Source organism: Metopolophium dirhodum, chromosome 5 (assembly GCF_019925205.1).
Source record: "Metopolophium dirhodum isolate CAU chromosome 5, ASM1992520v1, whole genome shotgun sequence".
NCBI lineage: Eukaryota > Metazoa > Arthropoda > Insecta > Hemiptera > Aphididae > Metopolophium > Metopolophium dirhodum.
The window spans coordinates 1,737,077-1,753,464 of record NC_083564.1 but is presented as its reverse complement, the minus strand read 5'-3'; the positions used below and the strand labels follow the sequence as shown (position 1 = coordinate 1,753,464).

The 16,388-nt window shown below is 27.5% G+C and overlaps 2 protein-coding genes across 4 annotated transcripts; one reads left to right on the top strand and one right to left on the bottom strand.

The window, feature by feature from the left end:
• Positions 1 to 2,179: 2,179 nt before the first annotated feature.
• On the top strand, positions 2,180 to 6,217 carry LOC132945459 (eukaryotic translation initiation factor 3 subunit B-like). 2 transcript variants are annotated; one of them, XR_009664571.1, is made up of 6 exons: positions 2,180 to 2,591; positions 2,663 to 2,846; positions 2,916 to 3,032; positions 3,848 to 4,007; positions 5,285 to 5,471; positions 5,570 to 6,217. XR_009664571.1 is itself a non-coding variant. In XM_061015206.1 (5 exons), the coding sequence occupies exons 1-5, from the start codon at positions 2,531 to 2,533 to the stop codon at positions 5,339 to 5,341; spliced, it is 579 nt and encodes a 192-aa protein (XP_060871189.1). In that variant the 5' UTR covers positions 2,180 to 2,530; the 3' UTR covers positions 5,342 to 5,504. The 2 variants fall into 2 exon arrangements, 1 of the variants encoding a protein (XP_060871189.1); XM_061015206.1 differs by lacking the exon at positions 5,570 to 6,217 and having other exon boundaries at positions 5,285 to 5,504.
• Positions 6,218 to 7,809: 1,592 nt separating this feature from the next.
• Positions 7,810 to 11,657, bottom strand: LOC132945458 (methionyl-tRNA formyltransferase, mitochondrial). 2 transcript variants are annotated; one of them, XM_061015204.1, is made up of 6 exons: positions 11,303 to 11,657; positions 11,017 to 11,223; positions 10,652 to 10,774; positions 10,165 to 10,305; positions 9,958 to 10,028; positions 7,810 to 8,317 (listed from the first exon to the last, which is right to left on the bottom strand). In XM_061015204.1, the coding sequence occupies exons 1-6, from the start codon at positions 11,497 to 11,499 to the stop codon at positions 7,941 to 7,943; spliced, it is 1,116 nt and encodes a 371-aa protein (XP_060871187.1). In that variant the 5' UTR covers positions 11,500 to 11,657; the 3' UTR covers positions 7,810 to 7,940. The 2 variants fall into 2 exon arrangements, with proteins under 2 accessions (XP_060871187.1, XP_060871188.1); XM_061015205.1 differs by lacking the exon at positions 9,958 to 10,028 and having other exon boundaries at positions 10,127 to 10,305.
• Positions 11,658 to 16,388: the final 4,731 nt, after the last annotated feature.

Sequence of the window (16,388 nt, the reverse complement as noted above, 5' to 3'; positions counted from 1 at the left end):
AATCATATTAGTACACAAGTACACTAAAACAGCACGTTTTAGTTTAACTATTAGTGCAAGAGCCAAAAACCGTATTTTTGAACGGTGGCACACTAAAACTTTTTTATTAGTACACTAAAATTTTAGATTATTTTATTAGAGTGGGTATCTAAATAATCCCCTCTGTCTTAGCTTATAAATGTTATTGTTTAGTTTTTGTTTGAAAACAATACATTTGTATACTTCAAATGAAACCATTTGTTTATGAAATCATGGGTATTTAATATTTTAATATAATTATTTTTAGAATTATCTGTTTAGTAAATTATAAAATAAATAAGCATTTCAATACTATGGAACATTTGGTAAACTTAAATTACCTACCTCAAATTAAGATTTAAAAATACAAATTTTGGTTAGTGCACTAAAGTCATCGTCTAATTTATTAGTGTTCTAAAGTATTCGCCAATGATTAGAGCCTCATCTAAATAATAATTGATATTAAGTGGACGCTACACCCGCATGTGTTGTCTCCATCTTACAAATGTACAACATAGCAAAAACTGTAATTACGCGGAAAAGAACCGAGAAGGCTGTAGTCATAATTTATTAAGAAACGAGATTTTCACCACATAAAAAGGAGAGCTTTGGCTGTGCAACGTTTGTTTTTATTTTTTGATATCATTTATATGAAAAAAGTTTTTCAAGTTTGAAAAACACAAAAAATAATGGTTTTTGAAACAGTAAAAACTATTTTTTCATTTAAGTGATATCAAAAAAATAAAAACAACGTTGCACAGCCAAAGCTCTCCATTTTATGTGGTGAAAATCTCGTATCTTAGTTATGACTTATGACTGTAGGTCTGTAGCCTTCTCGGTTCTTTCCCGCGCAAAACAGTTTTTGCTATGTTGTACATTTGTAAGACGGAGACAACGCATGCGGGTATAGCGTCCTCTTAACGCATTACTTACCTACCAAAGACCTATGAGTATATGTACCGTAGAACAGTGCGAAATGTGAATAGCCAGTAGGTTGGTGGTATAATTAGCTTAAAATTAGTACACTCGTCCGGTATACAAATATAAAATAGTTGATAATACCTTTAAAGTATTCGCCAATGATTAGTGCCTCATCTAAATAATAATTGAATTGATAATAAGAGGACGCTACACCCGCAAGTGTTGTCTCCGTCTTACAAATGTCCAACATAGCAAAAACTGTAATTGCTCGGAAAAGAACCTCAAAGGCTGTAGTCATAATTAAGAAACGAGATTTTCACCACATAAAAAGGAGAGCTTTGGCTGTGCAACGTTTGTTTTTATTTTTTGATATCATTTATATGAAAAAAGTTTTTCAAGTTTAAATAACACAAAAAATAATGGTTTTTGAAACAGTAGAAACTATTATTTCATTTAAGTGATATCAAAAAAATAAAAACAACGTTACACAGCCAAAGTTCTCCTTTTTATGTGGTGAAAATCTCGTTTCTTAATTATGACTACAGCCTTCCCGCGCAAAACAGTTTTTGCTATGTTGTACATTTGTAAGACGGAGACAACGCATGCGGGTGTAGCGTCCTCTTAACGCATTACTTACCTACCAAAGACCTATGTTATGACTTATGACTTATGACTGTAGCCTTCTCGGTTCTTTCCCTTCTTTACCTATAGTTATGACTTATGACTGTAGCCTTCTAGGTTCTTTCCCGCGCAAAACAGTTTTTGCTATGTTGTACATTTGTAAGGAGGAGACAACGCATGCGGGTATAGCGTCCTCTTAACTCATTACTTACCACCTACCAAAGACCTATGAGTATAGGTACCGCAGAACAGTGCGAAATTTGAATGGCCAGTATGTTGGTGGTATAATTAGCTTAAAATTAGTCCACTCGTCCGGTATACAAATATAAAATAGTTGATAATACCTTTAAAGTTCTATATTCTATTTCATAATCTGTGGTTCTATATTACAATGTCTCCGTGAAGTCATGTGTAGTCCCGCGTTCAGAATTTTCTCATAATTCACCAACTAGAATGATAATAATGTTATTTATTATAATAATATTATTAATTATTATTATTTATTATGTAAAACCTAACCCACAGTGGAATGTAATGGAATAATATTGTAATGAAGATATTTGAATATCTAGTACCTATATCATTACGGTTAACAGGTTAACCACAAGGTTTACACGGAATGCGCAGCCAGTGTTAATTGTAATGTTTTGATATTTTATAAATCCACTTTAGTTTTGAACGTTTCGTTACTGAAAATTATTGTGGACTACCTATGGTAAATTATAGTCTAGAAGTAGGTACGAGCCGATTCATAAGTTCCATTGGTCATTATACCTTATTGCAGTTATTTATAGTCAATCGTGGTTCTAACGCTGACCACATTTAACCAACTTACCAACAACAAAACTTAACCTGACCATCCCAAGTCTCGCGTAGTTCTCACTGCACGTATCTTTTCCGTTTTCTGCTCATTATTTTTGTTCCATCGTATTGATTTTTTTCATTCGATAAGGCAGACAGCCGATTCGTCATGGCGGTTGCCGGCGATGCCGTCGACAACGAATTGACCGTCGACAACAAAATCGACGAAGGTAAGACTGCAGCGACAATTAATCGGCCCTTAAGGTTCCTCCACTCATTCGTGTGACATCGTCATTTTTAGTATTGCTCAATCTCGTACTGCAAAAGAAACTCGAAGTGTCCACCGTCATTAAAGTCGACGGTATTCCTAAGGTCGGACACAAAGGCTTCGTCCGTCTCCAACAATTTATTACCAAAATATTTACGCAGTTCGGTAAGATCCTCAGAGATTACTATCCAAAATCTGAAAAGGGCGACACTAAAGGGTGAGTGCTTACATTAGACATTCCACTTTGAACGTACATTTTGAAAAAGCCATTGTTTTCTTTTATTAGTTACTTATTCATTGAATACGAAGAACACGAAAGCGCATTGAGAGCTGTTAAGAGAGCTAATAATTTCCAATTCTGTGAACTTACTTTATTAGTGCAATTAGTTTCTGAATGTAAAACGTAAGTTGAATTAATTAATTGCTTTTTTCATATATAATTATTAATTTTATTTTTAAAATAAATACATTTTTTTTTTGTCAATTTTTTGATACCTATAGGTAGATACTAAGTAGGTACCTAGTTCAGTAGGTAATGTCATTTGACCATCTTTTTTCATATTTTATCTTATAAATGTTGATGTATTATTATTTATTAATCAGTTTTGAATCACAAATAACTATCTTGATTAAAGAAGTAGGCACCTTAAATTATTTTTTAGAAAGCAAAATGTCACGAAATTGTTTGTCTTAATTAGGTATTAAATTTAATTATAATTTAGTAGGTACCTACTTGTTTGTATTTTATTTGTATGACACAATATTATTTTTATGAGAATATATTGTTCATTAATTGTTTAATTTTTTATTTTTTTGAGACAGACTTACTAAGTTAAATTAAAATACCTTTTTTTGAATTCCTAAAAAAGTAAACTGACATGTTAGGTGTGCATGTATTTAAATAGTTTATCATATTATATCTTCTACCTACCTATTATAATATTTACATGTGGTAATCAAGTTGAAATTTTAAATTTTGTGTCGCAGATATCTCTTTTGAATGTAATGTGGTTATAAATTATATATTATAATTTAGTTATTTTATTTTTCATGATCAGATATTATGATTACACAAAAATAATATTATCATTTCTAACAATCTTACTAAAAATATATTTACAACGCTGATAAGTGCCCGTTTAAAAAAAACCCGATTAACTAATTAAGTCACTTTTTAACTTTAGAAACTAACTATAATAACTTTTTATCATATTAAAGAATAGCAACCCTGCTACAGCCAATACCAGGCAATAATGAGCAACATTTCTCGAGTAAACCTATTACATATGATCAGTATCATGTAAACAAGAGTTTATACATCCGTATTCAAGATTGGATGAATAACATTCCACATATACCAGATTCAGAAAAATGTAAAGTAAGTAAAATATTTTGTTATATAATTTTTTTTTCTAATTATAACATTGATGTCTAAGGGAAGTGCAAACTACCTGAAATACCTATAGAGGGTGATTAAAATCACTAAGTGATATTTTCTATTATTTTTAATTAGGTATCTACATCTACTATTAAAATATAAAACTGACTTACTAGTTACTAATATATAATTCATCCACATAGTACATATATAGTGTACTTACTAATATAAAACGTTCAACACATTATTTATGATCAGAGTTCATTGAATGGATATCTAAATTAATTAATTATTTATTTATTAGGTAGTTTATCAAAGTATAATATTGTGTACTTTTATACTTAATTTAAAGTTTTTAAATTCATGGAAATTTATATAGATCTAATTAAAATGCATTTGTATATTTTACATCAGTAATTTTATTTAATTATCTAGTTATTTCTAAGTGTTTCTAGGTAGCTATCAAATTTTGAATTATAAATGTAGATGAATAAAGTTAATTCTGGTTAATTAACAAACATAAACACACTATTTTTTTTAAATTTATTTATAATGATTTTTATGAATTCATGCTTAAGACACTGGTGTCAGTATAATTTTAATAAAACGTATAATTTTTTACTTATAAACTAATTAAGAGGATATCATCGCACAATTTGTTTTCTCACTCTCACCCACGCATAACAGCAAATTAATGTTTAGCAGAATTAATATTAGAGTGAATTCATCTATTATCAAACTTTAAGCCAAGAACAGTAAGAACATTACCTGTGTCCCTTCGTTGGCTTTTATACAATTTATAAACATTTTTAAATTGTAATATTTTACATGCTCATTACTTACATAAAAATTAAATTATCATAAAATAAGCAACGTAGGGACAGAGGTAATGTTCTTAACATAAAGTTGGTTCTGATAAACGTAAATTTGCTATGTCGCACATCTGTCTGACATCCTTTTAAGGTTTAATAGTTCCATATCTTTCTATATCTAATTTGGGTTAACTGTGTGTCAAAACAGTCTTGGAAGGGGAACTGCCGCACATACTGGTGGAGAAATAAGTCTGCGATGTATTATGGAACGTTTATTACCTATGTACAAGTTTGGTCTCCTTATAATATATCTAGGGTCTAGACTCTAGTAGTCTATTATTTATAATTCTGATGTCTAATGTCTAGCCAAGCTTTCTAACTTTCCAAAATTTTGTAGTTTGTCATACTCAGTCCTTTTGCATTTTTGGTTCATTTTGTTTGTTTTATTGTCTTGACATTTTTCAGATGATTGCAGAAGCCCAATTGGCCATGGCCAAGAATAATGTTTCCAAGAAGTTTTGAAAACTTTTATTAGTTACCTGGATATTTACATTGACTATGACTAACACAAAAGAGCCTTGGATGCTGTTGCGCAAGCTATTAATTAGCAAACATAAAAGTTTCTTAATACAATTATTTTTTGACTATAAAAGTGAGTTTAGTAAAACATTTAATTCAAAGTGGACTGAAATTTTAATTTATTTTTATGTAATAATACTTTTCCTGGACAACTGTTGGACGCTCACTCAGTCACACTGTGAATTCATATCAATATTGCATTTTTGTCATAACATAAGAGGGCCAAATTGAAATATTTAATATAGTATTATAATTTGTCAACAATTCAAACAATCTTGATTCTTTTTAGTTTTTAATATTCGTATATACTCAGCTTACCTTGGTTGATTGCTATTTATGAACTGAATTCATATGTATTTTTTTTATTTTTTTTTAGCTGTATTTTTATGATTAATTATATCTAACTAATGATTTTTCGGCCTGTAAGAAATGTGTATACTGAATCTGCAGTCTCTTAATTTCCTTAACTCTGTGAATTGCTACTAGGCCATGGCCATGACTCATGGGTAAATTAAAATATATTATATCAACATTATTTTCAATATTTACATGTTTTGAACAAGTGAATTATGTGTGCTAGTATTTATGCTTTAGGCATAATAATTCTTATAAAATGATATGGTACTTATGACGAGTTACATGAACAATCTCTAAACATATAACAAATCAATATTGAGCTAAACGTTGTTAAACATAATTTAGTGGCCCATGATTGGTCTATTAAATGTTATTGAACCATCAAATTAATACATTTTTATTCATTATAAACCCATCATTAGTATATAAAATAAGTCTGCATTAAGTAAAATAACAACTAATTTATATAATGAAAGTAAAATTTTAAATATTAAATCCCTTCATATCATGTATGTTTTTGCTGTTGTTTTTAAATATAATAATACAATTAATTCTCCTACTCATAATTATTACACATGATTCGTTTAAAATTTTAATATTACATTACCTAAATTAAGGACTGTTTTTGTCAATCAGGACCATATTTTTTATATTCACTCAATTTTTTTATTAAACCTAAAATATTTATTCATGATTTTATAGATTTTAAACAAGTAACAAGAAAACTTATGTCTCTGGATTTAAATAATATTTGAATATAATTAACATGCTAGTTGTAATAATTTAGTTATAAATAATATTGATTATCTACTATTTTTTAATTTATTTTTATTTTTATTATTATAATGTTTTTGATATGTTTATTTAATTTTGTACTTGTATGGACTCTCTCCTCCAGCACAGCCTTTGGCTTTGAAGGTGATCCAACAGACATTTGTTTATTATAATTACACTTTGTATATATTGCTCGTTGGAGAATTAATACATTATTATTAAAATTCTGGTGCTTCATCATCATTGAAGAATTAAATATGGGTATGTGGTTTAGAACTATTATTTTGGATTGTTTTTCTGTTTAATGAACATTGCTGCACTAACATCATTAACAACTATATACAATAGGTTAGGTTACTAATTTGTCATCTAACACTTAAACTTACATAAATATCATCTGACCAATGATGACGGACAATATGCATAATTTAAATAATATGAACTTTCTTCTATAATATTTTAAATCTAGCCATCCATCTAAATAAAACAATGTTTATGGATAAATAAATTTTAAAAATAAATCTAACCTTTTGAATAAAAAAATAATTACCTCCTAAACATTTAAAAAATACTTATATAAAAAGTCTAACTCAATTAAGCTGAAGTGGTGGCACATTTTATTACGTTTTTCTAGTCATTGTAATTTCCACACACTCATTTATTTTGTTCCATATTGTAAATTTTTTTGTTTAGTTAAGTTAGTAAATACAAAAAAAAAATCTAGCCATACCAGATTTATTAAAATCCCAAATGAATCAAGCTCTCTTCTTGTTCATGTACATTGATTGGCAATTTAGATAATTTGTTTGTTATATGGATACCATTATTAAACAATTAAAAAAAATTAAGAATACAACCAGAATAAATTATTATTGTAATAAAATATTGTGGCACAGTGGCTGAAATCTGGGATTGAGAGTAAACAACGGCTGTTGCTACTAGTTCCCCGATGGGTGACCACCCGGGTTCATAGTGGCAAAAACCTTCCTAACCAACATCAATCCCTACAATAGCTAATGGCCATAGTTATAACACTAATTTAAATATAATATAGTAAAAAAAATATGAAGTTACTTGTTGCGAGGCCCTAGGAAAATACCACTTCCGACTTCTATTCCTAACTGAGCTTTGAATTTATATGCAATACATTTTTTTTATTACAACACAATTCAAAGTAATGAACAGTTCCGTAATAATTCAATGTATTACCCACATCATGTTTCATTTAGAAACAATAAATCTCAATTAAACTATTAATAACATAATATGTAACTACAATACTTGGTAACATTTTTTATTAATAACTAAATTCTAAAATATACATTTTACAATCATTTTTTTACAATAAAAGAATCACAATACCTATTTACTAGTACATAGGATTTGTTAACTGCAAATTTACATAATTATGTCAAACAAACTTTTGTGTACTATCAAATTTTCGTTCACTATTTGGTTTCATGTAAACAAAACCATTAAAAAAATCTTTACCCGACATTGTTTTATGTCCAGGAATTTTAAGTTTTTCAATAGACACATAACCTCCTTTTCCACCACATTTAACAGATAATTTTTGTCTTTGCTTATCATATACTAAATCTCCTGGTTGTAACTGAGTTTCTGCATTTGACATCTGATAATTGCATACCTTCAACAGCTTTACAGATGTCCCATGCCAAGTGGTTATTAATGGCCACAAGCCACATAATGCTCGATATTTGTTATAAACTGAATTAGAATCCGTAACATTCCAATCAATAATGGATAGGGTTTTGTCTACTTTTGGTGCTATAACATTAATTTAAAATCAACAATTAAATATTTATTTTAAAACTTTAAAATTTAATTATACCATTAATTATATATAAATACTATCAATGATTATACTAATGTTAAATTATAATATTATTTTCAAAAATCCATTACATTTAGTAACATTTTTAAAGTACTCTTAGCTTATGATAAGACATAAAATGTTGAAACATGGATTTTAACAATCGTATTTTGAATACTTTAAAAAAAGTATCTTAAATGTTTTAGTTATTACCTACATGTTACAAATTTTCAATAATGCTTTAATTTGTATATGCAAATTTTAAATTAGAATATGATAAGAAAACAAATAAAAAATTATACTTTTTTAATGGACAATACTATCTCATAATACCACGGTTAATTTTACAGGTTGGCGTCCACTGGTGTGCTGCCTGTATATATATAAGATCTATGCGATGAATGTAGTTATAAACCACAAGTTTATGTGTAGTTATGTAGAACAAAGTATTATAAAATGTATGATAAAACAAACTATAGTCCGAAAATGCGGTTTGTCAGTTCTTTTTGTCAAAAGTTTCTAAATTAATAAATATAAAACGAATATTCTTTAGATTTAAATATTTATAATTCGTAAGACGTTTTTTATATAATATTTCTTAGTTTGTTTTGCTAGTTATTGTTTGACAACAATCCTTATTTTTAAATTTTAAACTTCTTAGAATATGTATATTGTGTATAATTTAATTTAAACAAAATTCAGGATAAATTATTCTGCAATGAACATAAGATAGATTTTCATGTCTTTAGTAAAACTCATTATTAATGATTTATTATGAATTAATATTTATTTATTTTTTCTAGGCTACATAGAAGTATAATTATTGATCACTTGATTAAACAAGTTAAGACACTACTAGATGTGCTCTTATGACTATAATACTCAGTGTGGGATAATAAAATCATCTTAATGCCTCTATTAATTTAGTTCATAGTTGGTTTATATTTAAAAAATAGTATCATTAGTGTGTATTGGTCAAGAATGGAACATATAATTATGCATTATATAATATTTTTCAATGTTATTGCACTTGTGGCTGTGATATGCCGCACTGCTCTTAAAAGTAAACTTTTTAAAGTTAACATATTTTATTACAAATAAAAAAGTAAATGATTAACTTGCCCAGCTTGCTAATTGTATTAGAATAATTATAGTACCTACCTAATCAAATACATTTATCTATTTAATTAATTTTTAAAATCATACTTATTAAATATTAAAGTTGGTTATTCTTTTAAATATTTGATTTGACCATGGAGTTTATAAATACCTATGCTTATTTTATATTTTGCATTGACAGCATAATCTAAATTCTTAACACAGAGTAAATGTATTTATTTAATAAAATAGTGAGAAAAATTGTTATTTAATTCCTCAATCTTCTGTTACCTACTAACCCTATAAACTTTAAATCAAATGGATTACCTAATATATTGTATTTATTGTTTGGTATCAACAATATCATTCATGCATAAAGGTTAAATGTATCCACTTAGTCACAAATTGAGAATGTGCAGTTATAAACTTAACTGTTTGGTAAAAATCAATTTTCCAATATAGTGCATAATATTATTACATAAATATAGCCACACACCAACTGACTCTGCAAGCACTATTAGTTCACCATGGTTGCTGCATAGATCAACGATAACACTGTACGCCAACCTGTGTAGATAACCATTTCAAATACTTCTTTATTTTTAGCATTTGAAATCATCAAATTTTAAGTCTAAATTACTGTAGAAATATCTTTTATATTTTACCATAAGTTATCCCTTTTTCAGATTGTGGTACTGCGTACCTTAAACTCCTTGTTAATTCTTTAAATGAGTCAATTAACAAACGTCCACCCATATCCGATAGTTTCTTCTTTAGTTCATCAGCTGTTTCATCTTTGTTAACTGAACAACTATGTTGTCTAACAATTTCACCAACATCAAACCTAAGAAATAAATTTAATATACTCAACAAATAACAAATAAATAAAATAGCTATGTATTTATAAATATTTCTGACAAATATATATTATACATCATATATATATACAGTTTATCCCAAAAATCCTGTATCTCCACAAGTAGCTCTGCGAGTCCTTGACTCATCAATATATTAAAAATTTTAAACGAGGATTTTTTCAACAGTAATCTAAGAAAACTCTAATTTAATAACATATATTACTTCTAGATGAATGTTTAAAAACTGAATTTAAATTGACTTTCAGAACATACTGCATAATACTAATAAACAAATAGTGTTATGAGATACCATGTAAAAATTAGTAAATTTACCTACGAGGATGGATTTTCATTATTGTTACTCCAGATGTTAAATCACCATTAAGTATAGTATATATTATAGGAGCAGCTCCTCGCCATCGGGGTAAAAGACTGGCGTGCACATTTATCATTCCTCTGAAACCAAATTAATACATTATTAATTATTAGAATATAGCCATAAAAATTGAATTAAAACAATATAAATGCTACATTTGTGTTATGAATTTACAGCACTGAGTTTAAATTATAAAAACTTCATTCTTCCTACTAAAAAAAAATGCATTACAATTATGAATATTAATAATAATTAATATTTTATTAGGAAATTAATTAAAATAAAACAATTTGTATGTTTAGCAATTATATTACATTCTTACTGCGGAAAACATTTTATAATTTTTTCGGGTATTAATCGTCCGAACGACACAACCACTCCAATATCATATTTTCCATCCAAGAGTGTTGTATTAACAGGCCAATCGTATATATCTAATTTTTCTTCTTTTGCAAAACTTTTGACATTGTTGCCACTGCCTGTAGAAGTTGTGACAACATCTACCTTGGAAATTATAGTCTGTGTTCTCCTATAAAAAATGTTCTCAGCGATTAGGTAAATAAGATAATTTAATTTCACCACCTACACTACATAATGAGTATGATTACATTTTTGATGTGAGCATCTGAAGACTTTTGACCGAAAAATCATCATTGCCAAAGAACATAACGCGCCAAGGAGGACCTTTTGAACCGCATTTATTTTTTAATGAAACGGCTGAATGTGAGAACGACGGTTTTCCTAACTCTATAAGCAAACTTTTGTGAAACTTGAAACCACTTAACTTCAATAAATTGCAGTTCATTTTGGTAAAACTACCAATTCAACGTTAATTTCAAACATATAACTTACAAATAAAATTAATAATATATTATTATTGTGAAATTATATTAGGTAATATGGATTAAATTTTTATTATTTTCCGAATACAAATTACAAGTCGACTGTAACTACATTATTATTTAAAAAAATAATGTTGTTAAGTGATAAATGATAACAGATAAAATGATGATAAGGTTGCAGGCCCACCATGGTTTAAGGCAGGCCCTTATTATTCTAATACCGTGGTTTAAGGGGTTACGGTTTAAGGTAAAAAAACTATTTAAACCGTGGTGAGACCAAGCATAATATCTATACTATAATACATCATGAACGAGGAAAGACGCCGAACCACAGATATATAAAGTATATTTTTATATATCTGTGCGCCGAACACGGCAGGACGAAGCGAAAAATATGGTCCGGAATTATTGCAACTGCCAAGAATGCGCGTCGGACCGTAGTGATGACGTTTTTACATCGTTTTTACACACAGCTTAGGGAATTTATTTGTTTTAGATTCTGAGCGAAGCGATGATGAATGTATTGATTTTACAATGATGTGTGTTTTTTTTTTTATTTTTGTGTCTGTCAACACCTTTTTGGACAGTAAAAGTGCTTGGATTTTCTTCAACAGTAACTTTTCTGATAGGAAAGTGAATCTAGTTGGTACTTTGGGGGGGTCAAAAGTAAAAATTTCCCAGTAGTTTTCATTGTTTTCAAAAGCGACGTGAAAAACAAAAGAAAAATTAAGGAAAAACGGGAATTTTTACGCAAAATCTGTTTTTGAGAAAATCGATTTTGGTTTTTGGAGCAACACTAAAACAAATGATCGTAGGTGCATGCAATTTTAACTGAATGTTTATATAAGCATTTTCTATACACCATAATATTTTGAGCTGTTTACGGATATTTTCAGTTTCCATTTTTTTTTAGTTTTTTTTTTCTATAAATATCAATAAAATTTTATTTGTTGGTTAAAAAAGCTTGAATATTTAATAGAAGGCTCCTATAGGTTATTGTTTCAAAGGCAGATGAAAAAAATTAAAAATCCTTAGTCACAGTTTTTATTTATAAACATTTAAAGTTCAAATCTTGACAAAATACGGAAAAATCACGAAAATTAGCAAATTATTTTGAGTTGAAAATTCATAAACATTTTTATTATTTATTTAAATTTTAAAAATGTAATACAAGATTGTCCATAAGTTTGTCTACCTTTATTAAAAAAAAAATGTCTACAAGAAAGTTAAATTAAATTTTTATGAGCGTCTGAAATTTATATTTTTACAACATTTGATATTCACTCGATTTCTTATGTAACAATTTTCTTATTTTATTGTAATTAAGAAACGAATGACTGTAGATACTTGAAAATTTCACTGAATGTTTATATTAGCATTTTCTATACACGATAAAATTTTGAAAATAATTTGACTCTTTTTGAGCTGTTTACAGACATTGTCAGTTCTCAATTTTTTTAGTTTTTTTTCTATAAATATCAATAAAATTTTATTTGTTGGGTAGAAAATTTTATGCAAGGCTACTGATATATTGTTACAATAGCAATTGAAAATACATAGGCACAATTTTTTTTTATAAGCATTTAAAGTTAAAATTTTGACAAAATGTATCAAATTTAAAATTTAATAATTATTTTGTAGTTAAAAATGTATAGTGTTCAACTTTTATAGCTAAGGATTGAAAATTTAAAGCAAGGTTCCACGTAAATAAGTTATGTATAAATTACTTTATTCACGATAATATCATCAATAATTATACCTACTTGGTAATATATTAGGCTGACTGTCAGTTTTCGCTCAAAATCATTTTTCTTGTACTTATACAATGATATTATATATCATTGAATTCAAATTTAACACCATCCATTACAGTGACTCACTTGTAACCTTCTGTACAGCAGACCACCACCCACTTGCCCACCTTTTTTTAGCTTCATATATGTATTTAAAATACTACGAACATGTAGAGATTTGTAGCAATTTTATAATGAATTAAAATAATTTTATTTTTGACTTGTAAAGCATAATCTGGTGGGCAGTACAGTATCTGACGAGCATGAATAATAATTATTTAATATATGTTAATTTTAATTGTATTGGGTATATTTTAAGTTTTAGATTATTATCGATTTTCATATATATATATTATATTATATATTATACTCAGAATGTAATTATGATATGTTTATTTTTAGTTTCAATGTATTTAGTAAATAGTAATATACGAAATTGTGTTTTTGAATAATAATTTAATGTTTGTATTAAGTACCTGGTAAGATTCATAATAGGCAACTAAAATAATTATTTTTCGTTCAATTATCAATTTTGTCGAAATTTTAATTTGGTAGGTTTAGGCATAATAATTGTTGTACATTTAGCTGATTTAGCATTGTTGTCATTACTGATAGTTACATTTTTATTATTTTCCTATTTAACACAAATTCTCGAAATTTTCAAAATTCAGACTTTTAGATTCTGAGCGAAGCGATGAATGTATTGATTCTACAATGATGTGTGTTTTTTTTTTTATTTTTTTTTTAATTTTTAATTTTTTAATTTTTGTGTCTGTCAGTAAAAGTGCTTGGATTTTCTTCAATAGTAACTTTTCTGATAGGAAAGTGAATCTAGTTGGTACTTTGGGGGGACAAAAGTAAAAATTTCCCAGTAGTTTTCACAAGCGACGTGAAAAACAAAAGAAAAATTATGGAAAAACGGGAATTTTTACGCAAAATATGTTTTCGAGAAAATCGATTTTGGTTTTTGGTGTAACTCTAAAATAAATGACCGTAGGGACATAAAATTTTGACTGAATGTTTATATTAGCATTTTCTATACACCATAAAATTTACAAAATATTTTGACTCTTTTTGAGCTGTTTACGGCCATTGTCAGTTTTCAATTTTTTTAGTTTTTTTTTTCTATAAATATCAATAAAATTTTATCTGTTGATGAAAAAAGCTTGAAAATTTAATAGAAGGCTCCTAGGTTATTGTTTCAAAGGCAGATGAAAAAAATTAAAAATCCTTAGTCACAGTTTTTAATTATAAGCATTTAAAGTTCAAATTTTGACAAAATACGGAAAAATCACGAAAAATAGCAAATTATTTTGATGAGAATTCATAAAAATTTTTCTTTTTAAATCTAAGATTTGAAAATGTAATATAAGATTACTCATAAGTTTGTCTACCTTTATCAAAAAAAAAATGTCTAGCAGAAACTTAAATTAAATTTTTATGAGCGTCTGAAATTTATATTTTGACAACATTTGATATTTACTCGATTTCTCATGTAACAATTTTCTTATTTTATTGTAATTAAAAAACGAATGACTGTAGATACTTGAAAATTTCACTGAATGTTTATATTAGCATTTTCTATACACCATAAAATGTTGAAAATATTTTGACTCTTTTTGAGCTGTTTACGGACATTGTCAGTTTTCAATTTTTTTAGTTTTTTTTTCTATAAATATCAATAAATTTTTATTTGTTGGGTAAAAAAGCGTGAAAATTTAATATAAGGCTCCTGATATATCGTTCTAATAGCAGTTGAAAAATATTAAAAATACATAGGCACAATTTTTTTTTATAAGCATTTTAAGTTCAAATTTTGACAACATTTATCAAATTTATAATTTATTAATTATTTTGTAGTTAAAAATTTATAAATTTTTAACTTTTATGGCTAAGGATTGAAAATTTAAAACAAGGCTCCACGTAAATAGGTTATATATAAATTACTTTATTCACAATAATATCATCAAATATACTTGGTAAAATCATAGGCTGACTGACCGTTTTCGCTCAGAATCGTTTTTCTTATACAATGATATTATATCATTGAATTCAAATTTAACACCATCCATTACAGTGACCCACTTGTCACCTACCGTACAGCAGAGCGACATCCACTTATCCACCTTTTTTTCATTTCAATTACCATACTTACTTGATTAAAAATCAAGAAAGTAATAAATTAAAATAATATTGATTGTTAATTTTTGAAGGATAGAAGAATGCCCGTGTGTATTATGGAATATGGGTAGCACTATTTATATAAGTACCTATGCAAATTTAATATTATTATTTATTATAATACAATTGTATAAATATATTATTATTCTACGACCTGGCGGTGGCGTCGTCGCGTCGACATTTGTGATGTTCGTGCTTGCGTATTTTATGCATTGCGCGCCCGGGAAGAAAACATGCGTCTACGTCACCCGGGTAGCAGATTTAAATAAATTAGATATTAGTTTTAAGACTAAAAACTAAATGTCAGAATGTAAGATCCAAAAGAATAGGAAAAAAAACTTATGTAAACATCGACTCTTCAGTTTTCAGATTAAATATAGCTGTGGCATATGTTGAGTGCAGATTCCAATGTATCAAAGAACTGTTATCTTCGTCCGTTTTCGTCTCTCTTTTGTGAAAATAACTTGAGCAGAACGAAATGTGAGAGTAAATGTTGAATAGGTACTCATGATACAACAATATTGTCATATCATGTAGGTACTAAAGTACTGTTTAACGACTTGCCCGTTTATCGTTGGCGCGGTATAAATATTTTTTTTGTCCATTGAAATTATTATAGAATTGTGAATCGTATCCGACGATCGATGACAATCACCATAGATCAGGGGTCGGCAACCTTTTGAGACGGAAGAGCCAAAAGTTACAATTTACAAAGTTTCCAAGTTTTTAAAGAGCCACTAAAAATGTTCGTTTCAATATTATAGTACATAACATTATATTTTGTTTATAATATATATGATTTTAGATTTAAAATAAACGACTTTAAAGTTTAAACAAGAAATAATATTTATTCCTACAAAAATATTTAAAATATTTTT